The sequence below is a fragment of the Nanorana parkeri genome, unplaced genomic scaffold (assembly GCF_000935625.1).
Source record: "Nanorana parkeri isolate BGI_ZX_2015 unplaced genomic scaffold, ASM93562v1 scaffold173, whole genome shotgun sequence".
In the NCBI taxonomy this organism is placed as follows: Eukaryota; Metazoa; Chordata; class Amphibia; order Anura; family Dicroglossidae; genus Nanorana; species Nanorana parkeri.
The window spans coordinates 734,662-757,309 of NW_017306441.1; the positions used below are offsets into that span (position 1 = coordinate 734,662).

Below are 22,648 nucleotides of genomic sequence, written 5' to 3' on the forward strand. Positions count from 1 at the left end.
TTAACATGGGCTTGCCAGTGCTACATGTGCCTCTGACTCTAGCACCTGTGTTTACAAGTTCTAATCCAGTCCATCAATTCAGCAGTAACTACTGAAGCTGTGAAACACCCCCCTTTGTATTTCAATATAAACAAAAATAATGCCTAATGAAAAAGAGAATAGTTCCTCCGAAAGGTAATCTGCATAATGAATGTTTTAATGTTTAAAGAATTAGGTGCGTGGATTTGTTCTTTTTTTCTGTTGCTTTTATTTTTTCTAGAATATACTAAAATTCAACAAGGGAATGGTTTGAAAACCTGGAGAGTGTGACTAAACAGCAACCTCCAAAACAGCAGTGTGTCATTGTATATGGTGCCCAATGGAATATCCTAGAGAGAGTGCTTCTGGGTAAGGTCCAGAAACCATTCTCTGCAGCACGCGTGCTCCTCAATATAGAACTGATTTCAGGCAGAATTCCGCATGTGGAAGCCAGAAACCATCTAATCGCTAACACACGGCATTTGGCAGCCATAAGAATAAAGAGTTTACTCTATCCAAGCTTGACAAGAGCTGGCAGTTCCACAATAAATATTACCTTGGATGTGCTGTGGACAGACCAGCTAATGCCTTACAGTGCTGCGTTCCAGAGAAAGGCCTGTAATTCATGTCATTTGTTGATCTTCAAGAATGTTCCCTTATCCACCTTGGATGCTTTTTGGACACTTTTGTCTTTATAGTCTTGTATTGACATATTTCTTTATTTTTGTTGATTTTAAAAGCTTTTCTTATCCTCATACTCCAGTGCTCTATGCTGGCATGGATGAGAATGGCCACAACCCTCAATACACACTCCCATAGGCAGGCCAGGTCTGAGGTACACAGTGCTGAGGGGTCAAAAGCTGGTGCACAATGGACAGTGCAGTCATTTTCCGGCACATTGCGTAACTGCTAAAACAGGTAGAGGTAAGACTATGAAAATGGAGATTGTTAGTACAATGTGTAGCTGACTGAATATCTATTTCTGTGACTTCAGTTGGACTTTAATGTTTCCAATACAGTGCTTTTAAAAAAAAAATTCCCCATCCCTATCCGTGGATGACGTTGTTTCTTGGGAGAAAATATCCCTTTGCTTGAAAGGTTGTTGACCTGTTGCTTCATGTGCCTATGTTCTTGTTCTGGACGCATCATTTTTTATGTAAGTGCACTTTGATCTTATTTCTTTTATATAATAAAAGCTTTTTTGCCCTTTGAGTTCTTCTATGTTGCTTTTCTGTCTATGATGGAATACTGATATTATCGGGAGCCTGATGACAAAGGCGGAGAAATGACAAGATGCCCCAATGTGTGGATTATGGAAAGAGAAGGGGAAACAACATTGGGAGCCTTGTTATGACCTATGTGAATATATTTATTTACAAGATTGCATTAAATCCTGTGACTTTTACTGTGAGGATGGGAGCACAGTGAAGGTGGACAGTGTGGAACTCACTTTGGTGGGATTCTAGGATTTTTGGATTTTGATTTATGTGGCATGAATAGGTAACAATAATCGCATTGCTGGACTGTTATAGACTTTTGACTGATATATTCAAGGACACTTTTGTTACACATTTGTATATTTATTTTGGGTTCATGTGTTTTCATTTTTATTTTAATTCCCTTATAAGTGATCGCTGTGATTGGGGTAAAACACTAATCCAGAGTTGCCATACGATTCGATTCCACAAGGAAAAGAGTGAGCAAGTGTTCAATTATCAATGCATCAAAAATGTATTTGTTCATTAACAAGCACTGAGGTTTGGCCAGCAAATAAACCACTTCAGTATAATGACATTAGAGCTAGTCAGTAACATCATTGGCAGATATTGGTGCCTGTATGTCCAGCAAGGTAGGCATCAGCTACAAAACTTTTTGCGCTTTATGTATTAAAGTTCCACCCGTCGTATCCGGGTTGTGGCTGTTCACACGGCACTTGCACCTCTAGATGGTACTGGCCCAGTGTATCAGGTGCTGAAGATTCTTCAGGTGCTGTAGCTCCTAAAGAGATCAAAGTTAGGGCTTGCCCTCTTGCCACAAGTCCCTTTCAAGACTTTCTTGGTGAAAGTGGTGAGATGAACAGACTCAGAAGGTATCCTAATATGTGTTGGACTGTGATAAAATGCCAAGTCTGGCAAGCGAGATTTCCTGCCTCTCTGCTGTGTTTATTACTCGGACCCATCAGAGGGGAGGGTAACAATTATGGTGGATCATAAACATGGACAACAGGCTCTGGAGAATCGGAATGCTTTTCCCGCCTGAGACCGCAAGACTCAGCTGTATATGTGATTTGACTTTGTGAGATACCAGTGTTCAGTGCTTACAGAAAGAGAGACATAGCATCCAAGGTCATTAAACAAAGTTCCTTTTCTTTTGACTGAAACTGTTGTTGAATCGTTGAAGATATTTTCAGTCCATCTCCTTTTAGGTTGTTATGTATGAATCACGTTTTACATTCACATCTATCCTAGACTAACCCAAGGAACTGGCTGCTGCAGAGTTGCCCTTCAGAATAGCAAGTAAAGCTAATTAAGGGTGCATGCGTACATTTTTCATATTTAAATCTACAGAACTCTAATAATTAAAAAAGTAACACTTATATTCTTATATAATCCCATTTGTTAGCTTTTCTTTTAAAAGCAAAGCTGTTAGCTGGTTTAAAATGTAAAAAGTAAATGTCCCACCTAAGGGTAAGTACTAATAGCTCACAAGTTAAAGCAGCACATCACCTCTCTGCATGTGGTTTTCTTTATTAAGCAATTCAGATCCAATTGTTCCAGACTCCTTATTCTAACACATTCTGCCCAACAAGGGGATTTATAGTGGCGATCACAGGTACCTTTTCTGTGTTCCGTTCTGATACTGGTTTCATTTTTTTGCTTGACTAAGCCCCACTCTTTACCTTCTCTACAGCGAGAGTCCCCTTACTGGTCACTGAGGCAATATTATTAGACAAAGGGGTGGTGGGACATTGTCCCTTAGTCCCAAGGGTCAGCCCTGAAGCCAGGGAAGTCAGATTGAGAGGTACACAGAAAAGGTTTTTTTTGGCTTATAAAGATACATTATACATACAAAAGTGTGCATTTTAATGCTACAGTATATAAAGACATTTTGGACAATTGTGCACTTGTGGCAACAGTTTGGGGAAGACCCTTTTTTTCTCCTGCACATGTGCTACATTTGCCTCTGCGTACAAAACCCTGTGTACAAAGACAGCCCTCTGGCCCTGTGTACAAAGACAGCTCCATAAAGACATGGTTTGATGGGATTGTTGTGGAAAAACTTGTGCAGAGCTCTAACCTCTATCCAGGTCAGCCAGGTCCACTCATCCAACACTAGTACCTGGTGTGTCTGTGAAGGCTCATATTTGTCCAAGATCAAACCCATAGAAGTACATCAAGGACATTTGCAGCATAAAACTCTTTTTATCACATCAAAAAAAGCATCAGTGTTGCAAAAACACATAAAAATCATCAGGCCAGTTTCTCATGTAATATGGATATGCTATATCAATTGAGAAAATGTGTCTATTACATGAGAAACAATGCCGGCCGGGTGGTTTTAAGTGTTAACCCTGCTGTGTTTTTGCTATAATAAAGAGAGTTGTATTCTTTGAGAGCCCTTGATATACTTCTAAGGATTCTATTGTAGATGTCGCTTATTTCAAGTGAGCACTGAGACCCATCACTGTGAAAACAGAGAGAGATAATTATTTGGATCTCCTGGGGCAACCTCTCTTGCACTGGCCTGTGTCTCACTTTGACATAGCAAAGGCAAGTGCCATACTTTCTATATGCTTGGATCTCATTTATCCAAGTCATGGTACAGCTAGTAATAGATAGTTACATTAAACTGGGTTTGCTCTGTAATGTTAAGATGCTTTGCAACTCAACCAAGCTGCTTCTGTAGTTCTAATGAGTGTTAGGAACATACTCCAGCATCCAATCACCATGGAATATATCAGGGCAGTTGTTGCTTGTCCAAGAATATGTGGGAGGTGTGAGGTGTGATGATAATGAGGACTGATGAACCCCAAACCTTCCTTGATGGAAGTTGTTAGTTCCCCCTTAAGAATATATTAAAGTAAAAAAGTTTTCATTTGGTTTTGATTTTCAATCAGCTATTTCAAATGCTGATTGAATCATTTACAGTGGATGCTGCTCCTTGATGTTTAAACATGCAGAAGGTTCCCTGTGCACTGACCCAGACATCCTGTTTTAGGGTGGCTCCTTTTGTATGCAGAATCCTATGGAGCTACCCTTGTGTGCGCCAGTAAGCTGTGTTGTCCACAAATATACAAGCACAGTAAGGCAAGACACTCCCCTACTCATCACTCCTCCCCCTTCTACTAGCTAGTAGATGAACAGTTACTGCATGCTTTGCTATCCCTTGTGATCTTGTACTCTACAGAAAGTTCAAGGAGCGTAGCTGAGAGAGTTGGAGCTGTTTGCAAACATGATGACTGTAAGTGCTTGGACAAAAATGTAAAGAAATTCTTTGTTGTGCAATGTATATTTGTTTGATTTGAATTCATTATTGAAAAAAATGTTTGAGAGTTTGATACTACTTTAAGGATTGGAGAGAGAGAGATGGGTGGTTGCTAGCTGTCCACAACTTGAGAAGCAAAAAGATAATGAGCCCGAGGCTTATCATGACAGTGAATAAAGCATGCCCTAGTATGTGCTAGCTAGGGTTGCCACCTGTCCAGGATTCACCGGGACCGTCCAGGATTTGAATGCTGTGTCCAGGTTTAGTGGCAGCAGAAACCCAGACACAAGATGTCAGGCAGACAGGGGCAACCAAAATTAAGATAGGGGCTACTGGCCCCCCATTGAAAATAGTTCAAACTGTGATATGTACATATGAATGGGCGTCTCTATTTACATATGGCTAAGCCACAACTCATTCTCCCAAAAAATGACCATGTGCCGCTAGAGTGTTCGGGTTTTGCTTGAAGAAAAGGTGGCAACCCTAGTGGTAACCCACTGCCACTGTTATTGTGGGGTTCTCCTGAAGAACATTGATAAAGATTCCACTTTATGCCATAGCATATATGCTACAATGTAAGCCCTTTCTCTTTGTGTTGTGTGGTAGATGCCCTCTGATCTCCAAGCCCCATGCCTATGTTACATATACATAATAAGTCTTCATGGTGCCCACTCTGTCTTTGATCCCCTAGACACTGGTCTATAGGTACCCTATAGTAAACTGAAGCATGATTAGGAATTGATATGGACCTGGGAAAATACTCTCTTGCTTTTATACTGAAATGGCCCAAATGAATACAAGGCCAGCTATTTATTGTACCAATTTTAAACTCACAGTGGCACAGCACAATGATAATGAATATACAGAGTCATTAATCCCACATTAACAGGAGCGTGTGAATGGGTTCACTGCCAGAGATAGCACTCTTTGTATGCAGCAACTTGAGAGACTGACAGTAATAGCAACACTCTGTATCAGCTTAGTGAACAGCACAACAGGATGATATACACAGCAAGAGCCAAGCCCGGCTTGCAGGCCTCTCCCTATCTGCCGCTCTTTCAGAAAAAAGCAGTGGAAAACAAATAGCTTAAATTAGAGCACTTCTTTCCGCCTGTCATGAAATCTCCAGGTGCTTTCAAGCCCATTATCTCAGCCGGCAGCCCCCTAAAAAATGAAATGGAAAAAAAAAATAATAAAACACAGTCATGATAACAAGTACTAAGAATGGATCATAGAGCAGCACAGGCTGTTCAGAATCATAGATATATATCAAGAGTCAAACCGGACCAGATTGCAAAGGACTAGAAAAGGAGGAGAAGAAAAAAAAATGCTGTCTTGAAAGGCTGCTAACACTAGAGACTCTAAGGACCTTTCCTATTGGTGTATTAATCAACTGATCAATCATTTTGATAGACATAAAACGTTTTTTCCCCCGGGATTGCGGTATTGCACCATGAAAGAACTCTGCTAAGCATTATCTGCATCTGCAATGGCCACATAGCTATACGGCCCCTCTGGGGGAAAGATTGAGCTTTCTCTGATGTTTGCGTGTTGTGTGGGAGTTTATCAGGACTCTGAAAAGCTTCTAGTAATTCTCATCTGCTACATGCCTGCAATTTGATAGGGCCCTGAGATGGTTAATGAAGAGGGCCCATGACTGCCGGTGGAGAGAAGTTGGATGAGATTTTGGTGACTGGACTGGACATCCTAAGTAGATGACCAGTCAGGAATTGAGGGAAATTCTGTAGGTTTTAAGCTGGTTTTAAGCTGGGCTCCAGTCAAGCTAAACAGATTCAATAAATAAATGGGAACTGTTTTACCTGCCAAAGGATTTGCAAATCTGTCCATGCTATCCTGAGATGTACACAGCCTGGCCAGACTGTACAGCCAGCCTGGTGACCTGACCTTTCTCTGGTGCAGTTAAGAAGTACAGCCTGGTCATCTCACTGCCCCCACCCCGCAACTGGGCAATGAAGAAGCATCAACAAATGGTGAGCTTGTTTCACTTCTCACCTGATTGCCTTCTAGTACTACTCTAAAGAAATGCTGGAAGGTTAAAGTGACATTAAACCCTCAGATTTTTTAACATAAACCAATACTGTAATGTGCGCCTTACTGTAATCCATGGTTGTTTCCCTTCTCTTTGCTGCTCTTCCTTTTAAATCCTCATGTCTTCTCATGCTTGGGGAGAACTTCCCTTTGCAGCTGAGTGCCTCTTCCTGTAGTGCTGGCTCAGGTTGCAAACCTACACACAGACACCATGTATCCATTCCAGAGACAAGGCAGTCTGCTGCAAAACAGAAGTTCTGCCAAGCATGAGAAGAGATATGGATTTAAAAGGAAGAGCAGCAAAGAGAAGGGAAACAACCATGGATTACAGTAAGGCACACATTACAGTATTGTTTTATGTTAAAAAATCTGAGGGTTTAATGTCACTTTAACTGGCTCCTGTCTAAATCGGCCCTATATGCGTGTGCAATAGGGACCTTAGATTGCAAGCTCCTTGAGCACAAGGACTGATGTGAATGTTCTGTTTGTGTAGTGCTGTGTAAATTGTTGCTGCTATATAAATACCTGTAATAAATAATTAATAGACATGTGCGCCAGCAAAAAAACTGTTTTATTTTGTTTCGAATGTTTCCTTATTTTGTTTTTCAGGATTCGGGTGTTAAAGTCAATTTGTTTCGGTATTCGGACGAATCCGAAATTTTCTTTCATTTTGGATGAGTTAAAATCAATAATTATGTTGCAGAAAAATGACATTAAGGGCGTTATTCACTAAGCTGCCGAAGGCAGCCGAGTAAATAACCGAGCCGAAGTTAGGTAACAGCAGCGGTGTACAGTTATTTTTAGCCATACATGGGCTGCCTTCGGCCCGCTTCACTTCCCTTCAGTTCAGCCAAACAGCCTCAGCACGTTTAGCTGAACTATAGGGAAGAATCCGTTCGCCTCACCCGATGCAACATCTGGATCGGCTGAGGCGAACGTTCATTCCCTGCTGTTCACCCCTATTCTCAAAGGTGCCGAACAACAGAGAGTGAATAGCCGAATGCTGCTGTGAGGTAGTGAACAGAATAAAAAAGTCAATGTAACATTTTTAAAAAATGGTGCGGGGTCCCCCTCCTAAATCATACCGGACACTTTAGGTCTCGTAGGAATGTTAGGGGGGATCCCCGACGTAAAAAAAATGGGGTTCCCCAAAAGTAAAACTAGACCCTTTAGGTCTGGTAGGAATTGTAAGAAGGACCCCAACGCATAAAAAACTAAAAGTAGAATCCCCTCTCAAATTCTCAACCGGACCCTTAATCAGACCATGGCCATAGCAGAAAAGGGGGGGGGGGCGAGCAAGCTCCCCCCTCCCTGGACCATACCAGGTCATATACCCTCAGCTATTTTTTTGTACTAAAAAAGAATTGCCAAAAACTGTGTTTGTGTTTTTTGTTAAATTAAAGTATTTTTTCTAATGTGTTGTTTGTTTATTTACTTTTTACTTAACCTTTTGGTGAATGAGTAGGGGTAACAACTGCCCCTTAATCGTTTACAAGGGGTGGTGGCATCTGGGTGTCCCCTTTATGAAGGGGGATACCCAGATGCAGATGAGCCCACCTGCCCGCAGACCCCCACAACCACCAAACCAAGGTTGTAGGGAAGAGGGCCTTGCCCTCATCGGCATGGGAACAAGGTGCTTTCCAGGGGGTCGCCCCAGGAAAATCACCCTCCCAATGCCGGGGGCATGTGGCATGGTATGGTGCCCCCCCTCTCCTGTCCTGCCAGGCCACTGCTTGGATTAAGGGTCTGGTTGGGAGTTTTAGAGGGAACCCCCTGTTTTTGTTTATTGCTTTTGGGCTTTAGGGCACTAAAGGGTCCAATATGAATTTGTAGGGTAACCCCCATGCAATTTTTTATTTTTTTTTTACATCGGGGGTCCCTCCTAACATTTCTACCAGGCCTAGCAGGAGCAATAGTCATTCTGCTATTGGCTTTTTTTAAATTGCAATAGCCAATAGCAGACTGAATATTGCTCCGCCCACTGCCTGATGTCAATCATTTGGGGAGCGGACCTGAGAGAGAAAGTTCTCTCTCGCTGTTTTGTTTTGTTTTTTTATTGTTTGTGTGGACTGTCAAAAGTTAAAAAAATTCTGCATTTTGTAACAGTTCCCGAATGTCAACAAAGAGGCAGAGAACTGTCACAGAATAACACACAGCTCTTGGCTCCTTTGTTACATTCCAAATGACATTCTGGAAACATTTTAGATGCATCCGAATGTCCAAATATGTTGAAATTCATACGAATGTCAATTCGGAACGAAACAAATCGCACATGTCTAATAATTAAATAAATACTACCCTTCCTACTTTAAGTCTGTGTAACGTCCCTCCGCTCCGTGCCACGTCCCGCTTGCTCCAGGGTGGAACGCAGCAGAGGGAGAAACCGCCGAGGGTTTCCTCGCCCATTAGGGGAGGTGCTATGCGTTCCACGCTGGAACTCGGAAGTGCGCCGTGGCCGCGTGACGTCACGGCCGCGGTCTATTTATACCTGATCAGAACGATGAAGTGTGTTCACTATTGGGTTTCTCATGCCCAAACACCCTGGAACTACGCAGCATACAGGCAGACTACTCACCAGGACCTACTGGAGGATTTCCCTGCAACTCTACATGGGATCTATGTCTTTGCTGACCCCATCACCATAAGCGCACGTACACTGGAGTCCTTTGGGCTCAGTACATGGAACACATGGACTGCCTTAATCTCTAGTATTGTGATAGCATAAATCTGGATTGCCTGAACAATAGTACTGTGAGTCCTATACCTACTACATAAGGACTACCAAACCTAGGTGTACTAAGTGAGCTACATCCGTTTCCTCAGGACCTCTAGATCCACGAGGGGTTATGTCCTAATAACTCCTCCTCCTTTAGTTTCTTGGTTTTGCTTTTTGTTTGTACGGCTGATGATGCAAGAACCCCAAACTCTCCGCCTCTGACTGAGAGTGACCCCTGGGGTTTGTGACTGAGTGCCGTTTTAGGTTCCTACCCTATAAGCCTCGATTCCGCAGTTGTGATCCACCTCAGGTTATAGAAACCCCATCGGGCGTGACAGTCTGGGGGCTGCTGTACAGATTACGAGAAGCTGATGCCAAGTCAAATTCAGGTACCTACACTTGTTTAATATTAATAAATATTACCATAACTGCATTAATTAATGCTGTTTTTATATCTGCATGGAGTTCAACCAATATCATAAATCACCCACCACCAACATCTAATCCAGTCACCCTCTGGTGCATATACTTTAACTGCTGCTGTGATCCCCACTGCTGCCTCCGCGAAAGTCAATGGTAACCACTGGCGATAGCTGACAGTGTCTAGTATTGTCGACAACCGTACAATTAATAGCAATTCTCCAACCCACATTAATAAAACTTGGTGACTGATAATAGTGTTTTTAGAGAGTGGAAGCAGCAATAGGAGTGGTGGAAAAGCAGTAGTATTGGTAGTATAGACACCTGAGGGAGGATATCCACTACAGACTACATGCAGAAAACTACATGAGGGGGGTGGAGATAAGACCAGTCACCCTGCACAAGGAGAGAGAGGAGTAGTGAGCGGTCTTTATTACAGGAAGCTCCAAGTCTCACACTGGATTACTGCACAGATCTGGAAGATCTTAAATGCTCCATATGACAGGGCCAGGGAGATTTTAATTTGTTAACATTGTACAGCATTTCTCACCAGCCTGCCTGTAGCTGGAGTCCAGGAGGAAAAAAACATCCAATCAGAAGTACAGATATTGTCTTCACATTTGATCAAGCTCCAACCATTAAAATCTCAATAGGTTAATAGGTTATAATAGGTTATTGTAATTTAAAACACTGTTTTTGATGTTTATAAATATGCAGTTTTCCTTTAAAAATTCACCAGTGAGATTGCATTATAAGTCAGGCGTTTCCTGTTATGGGGTACCCAATTGTGCTCCCGCATTGTCACCCTGTACACCCCTAGTTGAGACTACAAGCGGGCATGCTAACACACATTGCACAGGCACGTTCCACCCATATCACTGGAAGCCGATCCATAGCATTGATGTACTGCCAACTATGCAAAGCGTGCCTATAGACAGGAAGTGGTTGCAAAGGGCAGCGGGATGTCAACAGCACTGATATGCAAAAAAGGGGGGGAAAAACAGTGTAAACATTTAATGAAAAAGGAAATGGCAATTGTTTATGATAATTGGTGCTTTAAGAAACTAAATTGTGTTTTGTTGGGGTTTCAATGTACTTGAAACCCCAACAAATTTCATTACATTCAATGTAATGAAACGGCCAAAACTTTATTCTATTTTTTTCCCAGTACCTATATGCTGTGCTCTTTCTCTGTAAAAGTTTTGGCTGCTTCTTTTTTGGCCCTTTAGTGTGATGGGTGCATCAATGAGAAATAAGGTGGTTAAGGAGGCAGAAATATGGTGAGTGACCTTTAAAGGAAAAGTCAAAATTTTCATATAAATTTGGCTGACTATAAATCTGATCATTAATTTTTTTTATTATATGCATTGGGATTTGTCCAACCTTGGTACTCAGCAAGGTAATCCAACAACCCATCAGCTTCTATTATCCGTGCTGCAGTAAACTGATAAGGTGAAATAAGTTACTATAGGTCACTACATGCCATGTGCCTGAAGGTAAAGAATTTATTGCTAAGAAATTGCCTTTTTTGAGGGAGACATGAGAGCTGCCATTGCCCTTTGTTTGTAACGGAGTGGACTACGGGGACGTCATCGGGGAAGACACTGACCTGAAACAGGCTTGCAGGCAATGAAGTCTGGTCTTTAGTGTGTTGTTCTAAAACATATCTAAAGGGAAAAGGTCCAAATGGCACAATGGACAGAAATGGACTCCAGGAGCAGTGGCGCTACTTGGACCTGGCACCTGAAGCAATGGCCCCAAGTCTCCAGCCAATTCCTTCAGTCACTGCCTCTTAGAGAGGGTCGTAGTGCTAACAGCCACCTGCTCTAAGTGCCATTGCCTGCAGCCACTACCTCTTAGAAAGGGTCAGAGTGCTAAATTCCAACTGCTCTAAGTCCAATTCCTACCTCTACTACCTCTTAGGGAGGGTCAGAGTGCTAACAGCCAACTGTTCTAAGTCCCATGCCTACAGCCCAGCCACTACCTGTTAGAAAGGGTTATAAAGCTAAGAGTTAACTGATCTAAGTGCCATGCCTGCAGCCACTACCTCTTAGAAAGTATCAGAGTGCTAAATTCCAACTGCTCTAAGTCCCATGCCTACAGCTACTACCTCCTAGGGAGGGTCAGAGTGCTAACAGACAACTGCTCTAAGTCCCATGCCAACAGCCATTACCTGTTAGGGAGGGTCAGAGTGCTAACAGCCAACTGCTCTAACTCCCATGCCTACAGCTACTACCTCCTAGGGAGGGTCAGAGTGCTAAATTCCAACTGTTCTAAGTCCAATCCAATTCCTACTGCTACTCTTAGGCCCTGTTCACACGACGTCCGTTTTCTGTGCTGAACTGAAGAAAAAAAAAATGCATCTCAATGTATCCCTATGTGTTTTATGGGCTACAGTTCTCACGTGCGCAGTCCGTTCAGGTTACGACAGAAAAAATACTGCATGTCACATTTTGTACGGTCGGGAAACGCAAAAACGCACTGCAGCTAACATACTGATAGCCCCACTCCAGCAAAAAAAATAAAAATGTTTTTTTTTTTTTACTGGAACGCATCAAAAACACGGCCAAAACGCGTCCAAACACATAGCACCGCGTCTGCAGATCCGCACCTGATCCGGACCTAAAAATCATGTGAACCGGCCCTTAGGGAGGGTCAGAGTGCTAAAAGCCAACTGTTCTAAGTCCCATGCCTACAGCCCAGCCACTACCTGTTAGAAAGGGTTATAAAGCTAAGAGTTAAGTGCCTACAGCTACTACCTCCTAGGGAGGGTCAGAGTGCTAACAGACAACTTGCTCTAACTCCCATGCCTGCAGCCACTACCTCTTAAGGAGGGTCAGAATACTAACAGCCAACTGCTCTAAGTCCCATGCCTACAGCCATTACCTGTTAGAAAGGGATATAGAGCTAAGAGCTAACTGCTCTAAGTCCCATGGCTACAGCTACTACCTCTTAGATAAGGTCAGAGTGCTAACAGCTTGTATCTAGGGAAGTATTGCTGCAAAGGAAAATACTAGTATTTTGTGTAACAGACACACACAGGCACCCTTGAGTGCACAAAGTATATTATTGTCTTCCTGTCTTATACGAATTGCCAAACAGCAGGCACATATACTATCTTAATCAATGGGAGAGCTATACACATTGTACTAGGAAAGGAATACCGCTAGAAAGAAAAAAAATGAAAAGCACAAAAAGATGTGAAATAGAGAAAACAAAAAAAGACATGAGCTCTGTTTACTGTGACCGTTTGCACTGTTCACCCTAAATTGGATGCTCAAAGGTTTCCTGGGTCTTTAGGATCCCCAGCAAGTTCACCTTGTAGAGGTGGCACCTCAGCAAAGCCTTCTTCTCAACAGCAGGCAATTGCTCTTGTGATAAAAAAAACTACGATCTTGGAATCTGCTTTTTAAATTTTCCCCCATTTCCTTTTCCCTAAAAATGCTGTTGAGGTTTGTGCCTAATGGAAGTCCAGATCTGTTGTTCATTCTGGAGAACCTGTACAGAAGTATCTAGGGGAGCCAGACAAAGCAAGCCTAAAAGAAGACAATTCAATACTAAAGGTAAATGTTATATTTTGCTGTGGCTTTCTCATCCCTCTGCACCAGGCACAAGCCCGGAGAAGCATTTTGGTAAATAACGCCCTATTTACAGATGTCAGCGCGTTTGGCCTACAGATGTCCTCATTGTGCAGGCTCCGATGGATTCAGGTTGATGTATTGTTGACCAGATTGGGTGATCCATCAAGTTTTGTGATGTAAACACTGACTACACCGTGACACGTGTACAACCCTCCAGTCTGCACAGCCACAGACTGAGGTCAGCGCTGAAAGAAATAGGTATTTGGCAGGATGAGTGATATATGAGACTTGTGCCCCCGCACCAGAGAATAAATATCTTCTAGAATAATCAATATTCTTAATAAGACAAGGGGGAACACAAATTAACACTTTAAACCCACAGATGGAAAGAGAAAAGGATCCAACCAACCTGAGCCTGAAAATTTGTCGGGAGGTCTGTTGGTAGTACATTTACTAATAATCTTTTCCAGCAGTGCCCTCTGGTAGTGCAGATGAGTCATTGAGGATTGGCACATACATCTGGCATACATCTGGCATTTACCGCCCAGCTTGGTGTGACGGGTGGGCGAGACCTTTATAAAGTCTATTTCATGTGTGAACATCAAAATGTTTTTCAGCAGATATCACCTTTAAAGCAGATCTTTGGGATGAGAAACATGCAAAATATTGAAGAGCAAAGACATTTTTCTGTTCTATTCTTTAGATTTCTGACACAGTAACCACTTCTGATATGCCTGTAGCTGAGCAAAAGCAGCTATTTCAGTTTTTTTTTATTTAAAGCCTACTGAACTTTAAGTTCATAGCGGAAGCTAACTTAGCACCCCTTGCTCCTTCGCCAGCACCAACATTTTCTTCCAGCTGCTGTGGCCATCTTGATTGTCCAGTGGGGAGTGTACGGGAGTTCATTTATCCCAGCTGAGAGGTGTGTTGGGAATGTATACTGAGCTGCCTGAGGGTTTGTTCACACAATGTATGGACCAGATCTGGAGCAAAACTGCAAACACAGTGCAGCGTTTTTGACACGTTTCCAATGGGTTTTCAGGTACATTACACTGCGTTCCAGTGCACTTGCATGCCTTTTTTATACGTTTACATGCATATATATTTTTTTTAAAGCCCCATTTATTGCAGTTATGTATTCATTAAAAAAAAATATTTTTAAATGCAGCCATTGTAAGTCCTTGAGTTGTCTTCATTTCAGCCTCCTGTCATGTCCATTGAAGAACAGCTAAGGCTTGGTGAGGGAGGGGCAGCCCTAATAGCCAATCAGGCTCTGCTCTTGTGCACATGTGATGGCACTGAACAGAAGAACAGACATGACGTCATCTATCTGCTGTTCTTTCAATGTCCATTTAAAGGCTCATGACAAGGGTACTTTAGAGTGATCCCATTCTTCTCCACCAGTCCCCATTCTGTACTGTGACCTACCCCCCAACAAACTCCCCCAAATTTTCCAAAATAAAACACACCAGACCTTTGTAGCACCTTGCTAAAAAGAGTGCTAGGTTATTTCTATAGTCTATGTTCAGTTCAACTGTGACATAACAATCTGTGAAGCTGTGTCTGCCTGCTGCTGGGTGTGGTACCACACAGAGCAGAACAGCCAATGGAGTTCAAAGGTCACAGCAGCCACTTATTTCTTTAATTAAATATCAACTTAAATACAAAAATAAAACCAATATATTATCTGAAAAAAACAAACATTACCCAGTAAAAACAGTTTTTACCCCAGGTTTCCGGGTCCCTGAAGGCACATGAAGTAAACAAAAGGAAAACCGCCCCAGAAAACTGTATCTATGGCTTCAAATGACTAATAATGGGCTCTCAGTCCCGCCTCGGGGACATCTATCTGTTAACCGCAGACACATCCAGGCCAAAAAATAGGTGCTCAACAATTGACCACCACTTAAAGGACACCCACACCTATGATGGGTCCCCAAACCATTCTCCATAAACCACGGCATCCCTACCACAAGGACCCCAAATTGCCACCCCAAGACTGCGGTGACGAGCCAAACTGAAACCTACACCGAAAACAAAGAGACACGCAAACAAAATAACAATAGAAAACAACATAAAAAAGGGGCGGGCAAGAATAACCTTTTCCTGGCAAGAAATTCTTCTACTAGAAACTTCCTGACTATACCCAGGATACCCACCCTTGGAAATCCCACCCTTTCCAACCACCCTCCAATCTGGTAAGCGACCCCTCCTTCTATATTCTCTTTTCTTCCCAAATTAACATCTCATATACTTGTCTCCCCTTCTCCCACTGTCATACTGTCCCTCCGCACAATTCCCTTTCTTCCTTGTGCTCCATGCCGTTCTGGACAGGGAAGTGACCAGGCTGCACTGCTTAACTGCAGAACAGAAAAGTTGGGTCACCAACCTAGCTTTGCAGTCTGGTATTGCTATGTTATTAAGAGGACTAGCCAAATAAAACATAATAAAACAAACATCCTTTGGCAGGTAAAACAGCTTCTCTATATGTATTTAAACTGTATCTAGCTTGTTTGCCTGAAGTTTAGACTCCATAACAAAGCTGCATAGAGACATGAACATTTGTGTCTGGCCTCTGCAGATAATTATTCAGAATGTATTTTTTTTCCCATATTTATAGCGTGCCGACATATTAGGCAGCGATGTTACAGAGCATAGCGATCCATTCACATTAGTCCAAAATGTCTGCACTTGCAGCAACTGTATTGTCACTTTGTAATATTAATTTAAAACAGACGGACTCAGTGGAAACATCATGCTTTATCTAATTAGTAAAGTGCTGCACATTCAAATGCTCTTTTCCTAGGGAAAAAAAAAATCTATTTTGAAGTTAGCCTGGGCTATTCCAACTGAGAATATGATGAAGAAATTCATAATCAAAGGTTACTGGCAGTGAAAGCTGCTTGGAAAAAAAAGGATCCTTGCATCTGGAGATAGAGGCAGCTGAAAATACATGAACATTTCAACTAAACCTGAAAAAGTCAAGCTTGGCCTCCCTATTAGCCTGACTGGTGACCTCATTGATCAACAGGGAGGCTTGGAAGGTGGAAAAAAGAACTCTTGGAACCTTAACATGTTTTTATGCATTCATAGAAACCTACAAAACATGTGCAGGATATTTTTCATATGGACGAGCCATCACCCTTTGGGCATGCAAGTAGATGGCTTTTCCATTAAACCCTTTTGAGAAAAGTTCCAGCTCAGAGGAGCACCTTCTCTATGATACCTTCTGATCTGACTTGGGGTCATACCGTATAAGGAGGGTGAAGGGGGCTGCTAGATTTAAGAAGGGTATACACAGGATGAATTTCATCCGGTTCCTGATGAACCGACTGTATTTCGCACAGTGGTTGCCACTGTCGGCAACCTCCTACCCGGCATCCCTTCATTAGCTGATCAAAGGAGCCTGCTGGAAAATTCTCAATCGAACTGAGCTAGCAGCCAATCAGCTGCTAGCTTTCGGCTGTTAAAAAGTATACTTATTCTTAAAAGAGAACTATGGGGTAATATTTTTCCCTATAGTTCTCTTTAGGGTCACGGGAGGACATATACTAACTTCCTCCCGTGACCCTAAAGCTCAGTATATATTGGGCTCTTGCCCGAGATATACTGAGAGCACCTCAGCCGGGATGGATCCCGACAATACTGTGGAGATCCACCCAGCTGCATGAGTGACAGCTGGCTCTGCCTATCTAGAGGCAGAGCCAGCTGTCCCCGCCCCCTCCCCCGTTCGTTCCTCCACTCAGTGCTGGAAGATCATAGAGGGGAGGGGGAATCCCTGCGGGGAGCGGTGACCGGAGATGATCGGGAAGTGGGCGGATCGGCGGCATGTTTCTGCTCACTTCCCGATCGGTAGAGCCGTCCTGTGACAGCTTCTTTGTCACGGGTTGGCTCTAACTATGAGGATGAGTCTAAATCACTCACCTCATAGATCTCCTTTAAAGAGGTCCGAGGTCCTCTGTAGTCTGAAGTTTGTTGCCTTTTCACCTCACACATTGCCTCTCAGTTCCTGAGTCCGCAAAGCACTGTTAACTAACAGAGCCTAGAAATCGCTTACATTCCTCTAAACTATGAGACATTGTTATCTAATGTTATGCAATCTCAAAAGCTGGAGGACAGTGTGTGAGTGTTTTATATCAGGAAGATGACAGGGTTGCAAATGCAAGACCTCAAGTGACCTTGAAGAGCTTCCTTCAGTGCCTGCTCAGTAGCAGGTGTCAGGATTCATAATACATACATATTGTTCCAGGTCAATGGCCCACCAAGTAGTTAAGCAACTATGAAGACGACAGCCATGAAATGTGGACTTTTGGGGGCTTTCTTCTGTGGGGCTTAATTTACAAAAAATAAAGATACCATATATTCACCTTACATTACCTTCTATAGCATGGTTAAAAAAAACATTAGCTGATATTTTTTATGAAGACACTTATACTTTAAAGGAAAAGTAGTGAGCCATGCGTGCCTATCCGGCCAAAAGAGGTGAATTTAGGTGCTGATGGTGGACAGGTAGACCTGGCTTACAATCAGCATTCCAATTCATCTCAAAGTTGTTCAGTGGGGTTGAGGTCAGGTCACTTTGTAGGCCATTCAAGTTCCTTCACACTCATCAAACCACGTCTTTATTGAGCTGGTATTGTACATAAGGGCTCAGAAAAGGGTCTTGCCCAAACTGTTACTAGAAGTTTGGCACCACACAATTGTCTATAATATCTTTGCATGGTAGACATGTGCAATTCGTTTCGTTCCAAATCAAAAATTCGTACAAATTTTCTGAAGTTCAGACATTCGGACACATCTAAATTTCCGAATCCCAATGCATTCAAATGTGTCCAAATCCCCGTTTCCGAATTTCGGATCCCGTCCGAATTTCGTTCAAAAACTAAACTGAATCGCACATGTGACTTTTCTGGCCAATCAGATGTGTTTTTTGGTTTATTCCATCCGAATAGGTCTGAATAAGAATTTTCGTTACGGCAACATGGGAGCCATATCTATATATAGACAGACAATACTAAAGCGGAGGCTCCTAGACCTCACATCCCGAAATAACAAAATATCCGAACCATTTTTTTCTGCAGCTTACATGTCTATTGCATGGTATAGCATTAAGGGTAGGGTACCCAGTTACTGGAAACACCTGAACTCAACAATTCGGTGGGGTCTCCGTATACTTCCGGCTATATAGTGAAGAAAATATAAGCACACTTAGGGCTTGTTCACACCAAGCGTGGAGCAGATCCAGAGCAGAGCAGGTGCAGACCGGATCAAAACTGCGTCCAATGTATTCCTATGGTATTTTGACCTCCAGTTCACATCGCAGCGTGCAGATCCAGAGCAGATGAAAAAACTGCGGCAAGCCCTATTTTACCTGCTCTGGAACGCATCAAAAACGCATGCAAAACGCAAAAACGCATCAAAAACGCATGCAAGTGCCTGAAAGCCCATGTTAAACTTTTTTTAAAAATGTTTTTTTAACCAAAAATGGCCCGAAACGCATCAAAAACGCGGCACAACCCACTGCACTGCGTGTGCAGAAACCTGACCGGATCTGCTCTGCATTTGGTGTGAACAAGGCCTTAGGAAAGGTACAGAAAAGCCACACGACCTTTATGGAAAAAAACTGAACAGAGACTTTGTATTTCAAAAACCATTTGATAGATCTGTCCAGCTGTTTAATAATAATATCGAGTATTTTTTGTTCTTTTTCAGCTAGATTCTCAAACAGCAGAAAACAGAACAAAAAGAATGACTCATACAGAAGAGGAAAGCAGTATACTATGGACTGTGAGCACGCGGTGAGTAAAGTGGAAGCTACACTTACACATTGGCCTTGTGACCTCATGAGCTCAGGAACCTCTGCGCCCCCCGCACCCCCTTAGAAAACTCCTAGTTATCTGACTGGAAAGTAGGGCCTTACCCACCATAGCATTGACAGTTGGCAGTTATGTCTTCACTACCAAAAAAAAACAAAATAATTCCTTGTGATACAAAAAGAAGCTGTCAGAAGAAGAGCGGACGACGTGCAGCTGGCTGATATGAGTAGCAGTTTAAAAAATAAATATGTCACAGGCACTTACCGACACGTAGAGATGACAGCAGCGGGGCCCCAGGGGAGGTGAGACTCAGGAGCAGTAGGAGGAGCGGAGCTCCCAGCTCAGGCTGCAGCATCTTTTTCTACTCCTCATGGAGACGGATCGAGGCGCAGCCACGCTGACACCACCTGTGGGGAAAAAGAGGACTTGTAAGGACAAATAGCAGCGCCATTCCAAAGGGAGCCTGAGAGATAAAGAACAGTAAGGGAAGATTAGAAAACCAACACGTATTTCCCTGAGCGAACAATCAAATGCTAACTGTTATGCTTTTAAAAAAATGAAATGATGACTGCTCCTTGAGCTGTAGTGGCAGGAAGCCTTGACGTCTGGGAGCATGACACTTTAATGGCTGTGCGTGTTAAAAATTGCCTGTTCTTAATTATGGCCTTATTGGGTTGGGTAGTGCGGTGGTGGGCTTGGATGTCTGTTTAATGTAGTGTTGGTATTACAGGCACTGACCTTCAAGACTATTGCAATTTGAATAATTCTCCACCTGACCTCTAGTTATTTGGTCATCCAAGCTTTATAGGAGATTGTTACCCTGCCGGCGTTTATACTCCTGTTTACGACTTATGCCTTGCGTTCTGCCCACTCAGGTTTGCTTTAACCTAACCCTTCATTCTCAGCAGTATATATTTACCTTTTCTTCACTCCCCCATCATTATCTTCAATGGCGAAAGCAGAAGGTGATTATTTCCTGGTAAAGTATAAAGGAGCATGTGGCTCACTCCATATGACAGCACTGAGTTAATCAGCATCCATGTAGTCCACAGCCCTGTGTATGCTACCATTCTTACATATAACATATAGCTTACAAGGATTCTCTTTTGCTCCCGGCAGCTGAACAGAGCAGTGGGGAAGAGAACAGCAAACCATACACTGAACACATTTTGCCAATTTCCTTCTAAATTGACCATAATACAATCCAGGAGTGGCCCTGCTGGCACCCCCCAGGTCAAGAAAAGTTGATTTTTCAATTGACTTTTGTTGAAGGAGCCGGGTGGAAAATTGGTGGCCGATCAGTAAATGGAGTTCAGTCAGCTGCAGTCACCATTTGGGTTTTCCAAGTACAAAAGCCACAGGGGCATTACTCCATCCATGCTCTTTATCATGGAAGGAGGAATCAAGTGATGTTTAAAAATCATGCACACCATTAGAAGGCACAGGCTCATTTTTACTGGGTTGTTGGTATACTCAAATACCTGGGTCCTACTGATACCAACAGACATGTAGATAGTGTTGAGATTGTTCAGGTGTTCACCATATAGCTGTGACTTGCTCAGGTTTTTTTTCCATTGTCAGCGGTTATTAGGCGTATGTTTAATGGCAGGGTATAATAAAACTCTGTCTTTGCCCCTTCCAATTTGAAGTTGTTTCTGGGTCATTATTTGGGTGAAGCTAATGTTATTATGTGATGCTGTGCAATTATGTTTCTCAGCAGTCAAGTAACTTATCAGTTGGTGCGTTAACTGTGCAGCCCGTAAACCTCAATTAAAGTCCCAGGAATAGCGATTCAGTTCGATAGGCATTAAACTGACAGCTTCCATTTTTGGAATCTTACCGCTACTTTCATGCAATGGCAGCTGTGCAGTGTAAATAAATATATGTTTGCAGTCCAATGGAAATTATTGTTTGCCCAGTGGTTCTGTAATCAAGAGGACCTGGTCAGACACACCCCCTCTCTTTCGCCGCACTACGGGTCTATGTGGCACTAGTGATGATGGGGGTGGCTGTTGCTCATCTACACCAACATAAAGCACTGAAGGGGGAGGGCAGGAGGTACATTTCCAGTAAAGGATATTATCAGGGATTTTCAAGTGGATATCAGTTAGGGTATATGTCAAAGCAAATAAATAAAACATATGCGGTACATTTCTGCAATACATGCATATCTTCCCATTTTTTTATCCCTATAAGCACGATTCAAGTACAGAGATATAACTGTTGATCTGCCAGAAATAAAGTGTGCCCCTGCCTACCTCTTTAACATGACAACACAGTGTCTTTTGGGCTTTGAAATCCAAAGCATGTTGTGTCAGGCTTGCATGCTTTATTTCTATTGGATTTCAAAGAACACAGACCTCTTCTAGTCTCCATAACCCCTCCTCATCTCCAAAACCCCTCCTCCTCATCTCCCTAACCCCTTTCTTCTCCTCTCCATAACCCCTCCTCATCTCCATAACCCCTCCTCGCCTTCCTCCGTCCCATCCTCATAACCCATCATCTCTAGACCCTTCCTCATCTCCAAAACTCCTTCTCATCTCCAAAACTCTTTCTCATCTCCATAAACTCTTCTTCTCATCTCCATAACTCCTCCTCGCCTCCCTGCATCCCATCCTCATAACCCATCATCTCTATGACCCTTCTTCATCTCCAAAACTCCTTCTCATCTCCATAAACTCTTCTCATCTCCATTTCCCTCCTCACCTCCATAATCCTCTTTCTTCATCTCCATAACCCCTCCTCATCTCCATAACCCCTCCTCGCCTCGCTCCGTCCCATCCTCATAACCCATCATCTCTATGACCCTTACTCATCTCCAAAACTCCTTCTCATCTCCATAGCCCTTCATCATCTCCATAAACCCTTATCCTCATCTCCATAACCTCTCCTCATCTCCAAAACCTCTTTTCCTCATCTCCTTAACCCCTCCTCATCTCCAAAACCCCACCTTATCTCCATAACCCCACGTTATCTCCATAACCCCACGTTATCTCCATACCCTTCCTTCTGCACAGGCGGAGACCAGCAGAGAAGTTATCAGCTCACAAGATTATTGATTATTGACAAGATTTTTGATAATCAACAGATATTGCTTGCACTTATAGAAGAGATATAACAAAACACTTTCAATGGTATATTTAGCAAACCCAAAGGGAGCAAAGTATTGTTAGGGTTTACATACACTTAACAAATCATAACATAAATCAGTACAGGCCTTAAAAAAGACTTAAAAGTGAGAGCTTCCAAATGGACTTCAAGGCCGATGATGGATATTAGTAGGATTATGCAAATGTTTCCCATGACAAGTGCACTAAGATTATTTAATCAATACAGATATTTTTACTTAAAGGCTACAGCGAAAAATATTGTATCCTGGTAACTCTTTGTGGTTTATTGATATTATTCAGCATCTGAATCCATTTTTTATTTCATATGGTTTTGTTTTTTTCATTTTTGTTTCCTTACATTTACATGCAGGCCAAATCTGTCCAGCAAAAGTGGCAGTTACAGGGTTTGGTACAAATCATATAGCATGGTGGGTGCTTACAACGGTCAGCTTT

The 22,648-nt window shown here is 42.6% G+C and overlaps 1 protein-coding gene across 1 annotated transcript in view; it reads right to left on the reverse strand.

Moving 5' to 3' along the window:
• GRIK5 (glutamate ionotropic receptor kainate type subunit 5) overlaps positions 1 to 19,492 on the reverse strand; it is a 168,116-nt gene extending 148,624 nt beyond the window's left edge. The window contains exon 1 of the mRNA XM_018554791.1: positions 19,350 to 19,492. Coding sequence (XP_018410293.1) covers positions 19,350 to 19,440 — 91 coding nt within the window. The 5' untranslated portion in view covers positions 19,441 to 19,492. The remainder of the gene's footprint in view (positions 1 to 19,349) is intronic.
• Between the last annotated feature and the right edge of the window lie 3,156 nt (positions 19,493 to 22,648).